This window comes from Helianthus annuus, chromosome 15, assembly GCF_002127325.2.
Source record: "Helianthus annuus cultivar XRQ/B chromosome 15, HanXRQr2.0-SUNRISE, whole genome shotgun sequence".
Taxonomy (NCBI): Eukaryota; Viridiplantae; Streptophyta; class Magnoliopsida; order Asterales; family Asteraceae; genus Helianthus; species Helianthus annuus.
In genome coordinates, this window is record NC_035447.2 from 42,684,121 (window position 1) to 42,694,689 (window position 10,569).

Here is a 10,569-nt window from a genome sequence, read left to right on the forward strand (position 1 = left end):
ATCCCGTAAATATCATAAGTTTCATTATTTTACAAACATGTTTATTTATTTAATTGAGCCACTATTTCAAGCTTAATGGTGCTCCGTAGCACGTGTACTGAATTCACAGTATGTCACCTGAAACATGTTGTAAGAGGTTTTGTCAGCGGGGAAATACTGAGTGAATCATTCATTTTGATAAAATGACACATAGTTATAAATTACAGCATAAGAGCGATTACTATGGCAGTATCTTAATTAATATCTGGTCTTGCCACCCGTGTGACGATGGTCATACCACTATTGGGTCCAGTCACCCAATTAGTGACGTTTTGTCACTGTTAGGTCTTGTAGCCTAACCCTGTTAGGGCTTATTGCCTAACTGTGAGAAATTAGTAATGTGCGCAATACCCCACTAACCAGCGGTCAAGATAACCACGACTTAATCCCTGTAATTATAACTTTTTGAAAATAATTTGAGGTATTGTAAAACAGTTGATAAAAAGAGAATGACTCACATTGCAGATTTAACGGGCAAGGTATAAGCCTACTGATTAGCCTTGATTAAACCTAATTTAATAATAATGTACACACAACAGGTTAGTAACTAATTCATCAGTTACGTCAATTCACGAGATCAAACCCTCACAATGATTAACAAGTGCAATTAATAATTCAATCGGATTCACAACGAATAACAGAGCATAGTCCGAATTCGAACAGCACTCAAATATTCAAGTCGAAATCACGACGAACAATCAAAGTATTAGCTTAATTTGAGCAACACTCGGACAATCGTTGGATAGTTATAATCGATCGGACGTTGAATCGTAATAGCGATCGAGTTATTACCCTGATTGTAGCAGCACCTCATGATCGTGTGTGTTAATTGTGTTGTTTTTGAAGTAAATCGACGCACAGACTGCAACTTTACGTCGTTCCAAGTTTTCTGTGCAAGTCCCAAGGTCGGCTATTTATAGCCAAAATTTGGCCTCGCTTACGGACCGTATGACTTCTTCCCTTACGGTCCGTAAGGGACACCTAAATGTCCTAGACTTGCCATGCACGGGACTAGGCTTGCTGATTCAGAATTTTGGCCAATCAGCCTTCAACAACGTTTTATTTAGATAAACATCGAACTAGGGTTTGCCCCCCTTGAGTTTTAGGGGCCCTGATCCTGATTTCGATTGTTCTGAAAATTCTAGGGCTAATGCAGAATTACTTGGGTGTCTCAATTAGGGTTTTCTTATTGACTAATTATCATCCTAATTATCGATTTTAGTGACAGTTGTTACACTATGCTAGACATGTGGCAGGTCTAGACCAGGCCGACCTCCCTGGCACCAAGCAGGAGAAACCCTGTCCCCTCCCACGGCGTGCGGGAGAGGTCCACCTGGCCTATATAAGGGCCAGGTCTGGGATGGATCCAGTTGCTTATTCTCGACTTCTGAATCGATCCTCTGATCTCTCATTACTCTGTCTCTCTGTAATCTCGTGTATTAAACTCTAATCACTGAAACGATACCCTGTCCGATTGATCGATAAACCAATCAAACGGATGCCAAAGTGCTGCCTGTATAAGGCTATACTTTGTTAACTACGTTGAGGTTTTGATCTCGTGATTATTGTTAAAATTTGAGTTGGGTTTATACATTAATATGGATTACATTATGTGAAATTAGGGGTTAGAATCAGAAGGCTTAATTATCAGAAGACTTGGAGCTATAAACTTACTGTTAATCAAGAGACTTATTCTCTTTTATCAAATGTTTTCAAAATCCTAAATGTTTTCCAACTGTTACTTATACTTACAGTGATTAAGTTTTTGTATTCTGAAACTACTGCCGATATGTGGGGTTTTGTATACATTTCTTAATAATTGTTGCTATTGGACAATGGGGCCAATAGTGACACACCACAATCACGGATAAGCATTGATAAAATGAATAGTAGTCGGTCGAGTGACAAATACTGATTTGAGTAATTGAACGATATAAAGAAATGTAAAAACCCTTGATGTTGTAATTATAAGAATGTGGTTTTATACAATTGAATGAACTCACCAGTATTTCCTGCTGCTGATCAAATGTTTTTAAACGCGTTTCAGGTGATTACAATAGATCGGAATAAGAGTTGTGATACGGCACCGAAAGGCTTAAAGAAGTGGTTTATTTTAACAATTAAATTAAGAAACGTTGTTTTATGTATTTGGGTTTATCCCCTATTAAAAGCTACTTTTGCAAAACATGGGTTTTATCCCCATATGTTTAATAAATAAAAATCCGGTGTTTCTAAACTCTGATATATTTTCTAACTCACGACCCTGATGAAAATTTCCCGCTGAAGTATTTTCAAAATAACCACCGGTACCACTTGACTGTTCACGGCTTCCGTCCACGGTGTGGTCGGGGGTTGTGACATCAGAATGTGACCTCTTTGGCTAATGATGATGAGTTTACTCATCTGAGACATCTTAACTTTTAGGTTTTTCAAATTTTAGGGTTTTTAAACATGATGAAGATGAAGTTATACTCATCTGGGAAGGGTTTTGTTGTTTGGCTCGGTGATGATTATCTTATCTAAGAGTGGTGGGTGGTTGGAATGGACTATTGTAGTTTATGGTGAGGGAGAAACGTTCGCCTACACACCGCCGGTGGCCTTCACCGTTTGGTTGCGACGTTTTCAACGTCGATTCAGCCGACAAAATTCAAATTCTAAATCTAATCTAACTATTAATTGATGATGTTTGGTAACAATACTTTGTGGCATTATTGTAATTTTCTTGAAAGCCAGGTATTTTCGTCGTCTGGTCACCTTTTTAAACCACCCAACTTGTTCACTTACTGATTCATGGTATTCTTGTACTATGCTATGATACGGTTGTCACTGTAGTTTTGGTTGCCATTTGCTGACATTTTTTAAAGATATTATGATAAATATGGTGATGATTGTCACCTGCCAATTGGCTTAGCAACATTGTTTGCAACCGTAGCGCCACTGAGCCGTGGTTTATTGATGCGAGCGATGATGAGATGTCACTCTGAGCCTTCTTTGCTCTGTAAAGACAACGCCAATTTAACATATTTGAAACTATAATGAAAAGTCTACATATTTTGGAACCCTGCGAACATATCAGAAAGCAACTCCTTAAAAATGGAATCATGACGGATTATGGGTCTCACAAATGAATTCTTTGATCTCGATCATAAAGAAATGCACCACTACAACACAAATGTTGTGTATGCTCTACCGATAAATTGATTTGCATACGCGCAACGCGCGGCCATTAATGCCCCCAGTTCCTTTAAAAATATGAATCCCAAACATTAAAACTATTCGGTCTATCGAAAACTTAAAAGTAATCATAATTAACATACCTTTTAATATGGGTCTTACAAAGTCTTCTAAATCTGGGAAAGGAATAAAGACAAAACTGATCACAAAATATAATACAATGGATCGCAAAATATTACACAATACGAGAAATATAACACAATGTAGAGAACAAAGACACAACGAATCACAAAAAAAAAAAAAAAAACGATACACTGACCGAAAAAAAATACAATGCCAAATAAAAAAAAAAACCTTAAATCTAAGACCATAGAGTTCAACGAGACAATTCTAATGCCACTAGAATGAGTTCACTCGAAATACGTTTTAGGAGACTATATTTAAAAGTTGGAAAAATTACAAGTTTTGTCCTTTATCTTTATACCAATTTTCAGGCGGTGTCCTTTTTAACGAATGTTGACAGGCGGTGTCCTTTACTAGGCATTTTGTTGCAAGTTTAGTCCTTTACACCCAACTCAGTTAAAAAACACTGTTAATTGTTGACATGCGTTGTCCTTTACTAGGTATTTTGTTGCAAGTTTAGTCTTTTACCTAGATATTTTGTTGCAAGTTTAGTCCTTTACACCCAACAATTAACAGGGTTTTTTAACTGGGTTGGGTGTAAAGGACTAAACTTGCAACAAAATACCTAGTAAAGGACATCGACTGTCAACATTCGTTAAAAAGAACACCGATTAAAAAGTGTTATAAAGATAAATGACAAAACTTGTAATTTTTCCTTAAAAGTTTTCAAATCATATCAACAAATTCTTTTACTCTAGAGGTGCTACCAAAAAAATGTATAAAACACGCTCAAAACAATTACGTGCTTTTACCTGAAAAATGGAAAATGGCTGTACATGTAAAGCTTGAGAAAAAGAAAATAAAAAAATAATAAAAGGAACGCTAGCAAGTTTTGAAATGTGGTTATTTATTTCAATTCAGATGGGATTACACCCCATCTATATATATAATTTCTATTCAGTCACCTAATATATAATGCTAATCTTTCGAAATTCTACAGGTCAATCGAATTTCTTATTATATAATATTACACAAAACCACAACCTAACGAAGCCGCATGCACACCACCACAACTACCACGTAACAATAGTTACTAATCATATTAGCTATTAATTAATTTTCTTCATAACTATTAGGTTATGTATTTAATTTAGTAGCTATCATTATCATTTATATAATATGGATCAAAATATATTAAAACCTATAATATATTAGTTCGTAATTGTTGATGGACCATATTACCTTTATTAACTAATTGAGTTTTCCCTTGGGTGTATATAAGGAGATTACTAAAAAAGGATTAATTAAAACCACTGAAAATGAACTGCATATCATACTATGAATGACTAACTATTAATTAGTTTTCCTTATTAGTTAGATTTTGTATGTTTCTAACATATGTTCTGTCGGTATAATGACATATATACAAATATAAATACAAATCAAACATTAAAGGCTTACTTGAATATTTTGATCATAACTATTAGGTTCTAAATTGAGGCTGTAGTATGATGAATGGGGGTCCTGAGTTGAATGATGATTCAACGGCTGTATTTCTCTGCTACGGTTCTTGGTTTAAAGCTAAAATGAGTATTAACTTCTGATCAGACTTATCTAATGCTAATGATAAATGATATTCGGTTAACTGGGAGAATGTAAGATTGAATACATATAAATATTTAATCTTACATTCTCCCACTTAACTTAACTGAATAATCATTATCATAAGCATTAGATAAGTCTAATTAGAAGTTATTACCATATGTTAGAGGTGTACAAAAAAACCGGTTTTATAACCGAAACCGGAAAAAAACCGAAACCGGTTTTTTTTAACCGGTTTTTTAATAACCGGTCCGGTTTTATAACCGAACCGCCGGTTGGTGACCGGTTACTATTATTGATCACAAAAACCGGTTACTAACCGAAACCGGTTTGAAAAAAACCGGTTAAAACCGGTAAAAAACCGGTTTTTTTTGAAAAAAACCGGTTAATAACCGGTCCCAACCGGTTACACCGGTTAGTGTTTTGGACTTGAAAAACCGGTTAGTAACCGAAACCGGTTATTAAAAAAACCGGTTTTTGTTTTGAATGAAAAAAACCGGTCCGGTTAATAACCGTAACCGGTTTTCAAAAAAAACCGATTTGTACACCTCTACCATATGTGTGTCATTTTGTAATACATGTGAAGTAGTACGTTATTCCAAAATTGGCTAGACTGTAAGTAAGTTTTCCAAATGATACTTATCTTATATAATTATATTGGTTACTTACATTAACCGTAAAGTTACCATTAGTTTGTGCTATCACTGTAGAGTAGACGTTATGATAACTTGATAGATTGGTTGACATATGTTCAATTCATAGTCGTTATATTACAAAAATTTCTATAAATGAACATATTAGTTTTTATATTAGTAGGCCATAGGAGGGCGTATGCCTAGTTATTTCACGAGATACATACTGATACGAAACCTAATGGAAAGAGTAGGCCATAGGAGGGGTATGCCAAGTTATTTCACGAGATATATACTGATAAGAAACCTAATGGAAAGCCAAATAAGTACTTCTCATCCTGTTCTAACTAGATGGATTGTGATAATATAAACATACTTGTATTTATTATTATAGATTTTGTATAATCAAATTATTGAACATTTTCTAACTTATTATTCCCAAAAATTATTACATATTCTAATTTCTAAGATATTGATAACAATTTTATTTTTTATTAAAGCACAAAAATATTGGGATGACTTTCGGTGAATGTTCATTGGTGACTTGTCAGTAAAAGTAGTGACATATCTGTAACTAATCCACCAGTAAACCATACTTTACTAATCGATTTGTAAAGTGAATTGCCACGACTATCTGACTTTGGACAATGTCGGTAATCAATCTATGACCACTTGAAAAATCTGCATGTTATCCACGATGAGTTCTTTACACATGCCTCTTTTAGATGGACCTTCCCGATGGATGATTGACAAGTCATACATTCATAGATTGTCGAATGGAACATACGTCGTTGAAGGGACTTTGATGAATTTGTCATGTCACCTTTGTACTTACAACATTGAATGATTGACAATTTCGGGAATTGTTAGGATATATATAGGCTTGGGATCGGATGAAAAGTCATTTTTACCTACAAAACTAAAAAAAAAGGAGTTTAAGCACCATCAAATTTATAAGAATTAGTTGTATTACCCTACCCACACGATGCAACGAGAGTGTTAAAATTTGTATGGCTTAGTATCGACGACATGTACATTTGTTTTCAATTCGCGAAATATTCATGTTGAAACGTTGACCCAAAAAAATATATGTTGAAAACCGAAAATCATGTATTTTATAGAACATCATATTATAAATGTATGTTTTAAGATGACACACACACAAAAAAACGAAACCTTGAAGCAACTTCGAATGCTTGTACGATAGTCCTTCAATGACTTGTAAAAAAACTTGGTTTTAATTAAAATTTATATCAAACCACAAAGTATGATAGTCCTTCGATGAACCCGCAAAGCTTGGGTGTGTGCGCACGCTTTAAGCTAGTCTATCTAGCAATTTGTTTGTTATTGTTTTATATTAACATATATATTTATTAAAATAAATGCAAAAAAAAATACCAATCAAAAAAAGGTTAATATCCTATAAAGTCTCCTAAATTTAGAAAGGGTAGGCACAATTAATCGCAAAATATAATACAATGCTTAAAAATATAATAAAATGCCGAGGAAAAAAGACATAGTGAATCACAAACTAGACACAATGACGAAAATAAGAAAAGAAACACAACGCCAAATAAAAAGACACAATGACCTAAACAAAACTTTTTAAATCCACAAACTAAAAATAAAAAAACGAAAACCTAAAATCTAATATCGTAAACTTCAACTAAACGGTTTCAATGCCGCTAGAGCATAGAATGAGTTTAATCTGAGTATGTTTGATACCCTTCCTGTGGCTCTATTTTTAGGAAACTGTGTATTTAAACCATTTGATACTAGTTATACCGACTTAAAAAGTAGTAGTATATATAATCATGTGTTCATAATTCTAATTAAAAATTCATATATCAAAGTTAGATCAATACAATTTTTCATGTATTTTTACCAAATTAATAAACTTTAATATACTAAAATTAGATTAAAAATTTGATGTACAGAATAAAAAAAAATAAGTGGGGTTTCTATGTTTTTACCCTAACATAATCCATTGTATATTTATTCATTTTTCCAAAAGACGTGTCATATATAGTCCCTCCATTATTTCTTTAGCACAATATCCTTCACCTCTCTCTCTCTCTCTCTCTCTCTCTCTCTGAACTTTCCTCTCTTTCTCTCTCTAAACATGAGAGCACAAAGAACTCTTGAAATGTTGAGAAAAGTCATATAATCAAAGCAAAAGAGGTAGCTTAAACAGCTGATGACTTGCACTGCAATGGCCTTCTTCTCCACCAATTTCATGTTACACTCCTCCCAAGAAGATGAGCATCAGCATGCCCCTTCATCTCTCTCTCCAATCCTCCCACCTTGCAGTACCACTACTCAAGATCTTAGTGGTAATTAACTTAACTTAACCTACTTACTTACCCCATCTCTTTCAATGATCATGATGCAGTGTTGAGTTATACTGTACAACTCATTGCTGCATTAGGGTTTCAGCTTCCAAGATTTTTTTTTTTTTTTTGTTGTACTGTTTTTTGTGTTGTTTTTGCATATTCAAACACCAAATCCAACTGGGTTTGTAAAAAGATTGAATCTTTAACAATTAAATGATGATCTTGTGCAGGTGTGGCTTCATTCTTGGGAAAAAGATCTATGTCTTACTCTGGCATGAACAACATGGATGGATGTGATCAAGAAGGGAACATGAATAATGGAGAAGATGAGTTATCAGATGATGGATCTCAGCTTCTTGCAGGAGAGAAAAAGAGGAGATTAAACATGGAACAAGTGAAGACACTTGAGAGAAACTTTGAGTTGGGAAATAAACTTGAACCTGAGAGAAAAATGCAGCTTGCAAGAGCACTTGGACTTCAACCAAGACAGATTGCCATTTGGTTTCAAAACAGACGAGCTAGATGGAAAACTAAACAGTTGGAAAAAGACTATGATGCCCTCAAGAAACAGTATGAAGCTGTTAAAGCTGAGAATGAGTCTCTCCAATCTCAAAATCATAAACTTCATGCTGAGGTAATATTATCTATCTATTGCACCTATCAATCATTAGTCTTTAGTTTTTTATACCTCTTCAAGATGCTGATGGTGCACTTGTAAGCAAGCACTTTGATTCCCCTCTAGTATTTCACTCTTTTCCTTCCGTGACCTGTTGAAGACTAAGGTTAGCAGGGTATTGACGGTCCCGTGAGTTTTCGAGTAACGGTTCTCATGGTTAAAAAAAGGTTTTATTAGGTTTTAACCCCTTTTCATCATAGTTAACAACAGTTTAGCATATATAATGGCAAATAGATAAATAATAATATTTAGTAGACTAACTGTACTAGCAATTACTTTTTGTCAATTGGTATGTGAAAACTTTACATGATTGACAATTTATAATAAAGGAAATAAAAACTTTACACAATTTCCCATACTGATCATGGACAAAGTTTGTATCTTTCCAATGGGTGCAAGGGTCCATATGGAGATGGGCAAAAGATGTTAAGTATATATATGTGAAGATTGTCACCAGTTAAACTAAACATTCATACTAACCCCGTTTTGATGTGTCAGTTAACGTGACATGTTTTGTAGATGTCTCAAACTTTTAGCATTGGGGATGGTCTTACAGTTTAGGTTATTTATGATTGCTTAATTAACCTAAAGATTGAAACTTTGCAGATAATGGCACTTAAAAATAGGGAGCCAGCAGAGCTAATCAACCTCAACATAAAAGAAACGGAAGGATCTTGCAGCAACAGAAGTGAAAACAGCTCTGAAGTCAAGCTAGACATCTCAAGAACACCGGCTATCGATAGCCCTCTATCATCACACCATCAACACCAACATCAGCAGCAGCCAATCCCTAATCTTTTTCCATCATCGAATATTGAGAGGCCCGATTCGAATAACCTTGTTGGTCATCAACTCTTCCACAATTCATCATCAAGGCCAGCTGACCATCAACTCCATTGCCAGAAACTTGATCAATCAAACACGATTAAAGAAGAATGTTTTAGCAACATGTTTGTTGGTATGGAAGATCATTCGGGGTTTTGGCCATGGTTAGAACAACCACAATTCAATTGATGAAATGATCAGGAAATGAAAAGCAAATGAAAACGGTACTCTGATTCGCCTTCTAGGCTTTGGTTTGATTATATTAAAGATGGAGATCAATTTGTTTGTTCTCTAAGCTTTAAATTCTTGTTTTGGCACTTAAATTAATAGAGTAAAGTTTAGAACAAAAAAGTATTATTATTTTAAATTCAAGATTAGTGTTTGGATAATCCTTGTATTCAAAGAAATAAAAGGGTATTGATCGCCACCTGTTTTTGCTTTATTTACCAATACTTGGAGACATATATAGTAACAAAAAAACTGCAATCTCCTTATATTTTACTATTTTTTTAAGTTTATACCAATAACTGTATAGAAAAGTTACGTTTTATGAACTAAATTTTGTATAATTTTTCATCTATATATGAATAAAACAGTTGTTAAATAATATTTTATTCCGTAAAAGTTATCGTTAATCAAAGAATGGTTGGTGTGACACTTTTGCTGATTTTGATGAAATCAGTGTACGACAGTGCTAAACTGTAAAAGCACAAAAGTTTAACATATCTAATCATTGAATATTATATTAATTTGGGAAAAAAAACTATGGTATTGTTGAATTTAATATTAATAAAATATATAACCACTAAAAAACTATTGTACACACGTATGGATCCATACAAACCACCATTCTTTATTTCCTTACATGGATCAAACTATTTTTTTGATGTAAATAAAACATGACTTCTACAGTATCAGCAGTGCATGTAAATTCAAAAGATAAAGTCTGGAAATTTCAACTTTTACCTGCTAGAATTTAGCCTTGAAGTTGATGAAAAGAAATCTAAGGAAGTGGACAAGTGTGTGTGAAAGGGTTTTGTGTGTGAGAGAGGAAACATGGGCATCAAACACACATTCCAATGTAAAAAGAAGACAAAGAGATGGAAAGTGTAGAAGAAAAGCAAGAGTTGGAAATGGTCACTTTCTTGAAGGGAACATTTGGCAA

The 10,569-nt window shown here is 34.0% G+C and overlaps 1 protein-coding gene across 1 annotated transcript; it reads left to right on the top strand.

Annotated features, from left to right (window-relative positions):
• Positions 1-7,608: 7,608 nt before the first annotated feature.
• Positions 7,609-9,854, top strand: LOC110911448 (homeobox-leucine zipper protein ATHB-13). Its single transcript, XM_022156070.2, has 3 exons — positions 7,609-7,903; positions 8,134-8,537; positions 9,186-9,854. The coding sequence occupies exons 1-3, from the start codon at positions 7,768-7,770 to the stop codon at positions 9,591-9,593; spliced, it is 948 nt and encodes a 315-aa protein (XP_022011762.1). The 5' UTR covers positions 7,609-7,767; the 3' UTR covers positions 9,594-9,854.
• The last annotated feature ends 715 nt before the right edge of the window (positions 9,855-10,569 follow it).

Excerpts from the sequence above, each read along its gene's own strand:
- LOC110911448 (XM_022156070.2), top strand. The coding sequence starts at position 7,768 with ATGACTTGCACTGCAATGGCCTTCTTCTCCACCAATTTCATGTTACAC. Across the intron at positions 7,904-8,133 it reads CACTACTCAAGATCTTAGTG|GTGTGGCTTCATTCTTGGGA; the intron begins GTAATTAACTTA and ends GATCTTGTGCAG. Across the intron at positions 8,538-9,185 it reads ATCATAAACTTCATGCTGAG|ATAATGGCACTTAAAAATAG; the intron begins GTAATATTATCT and ends GAAACTTTGCAG.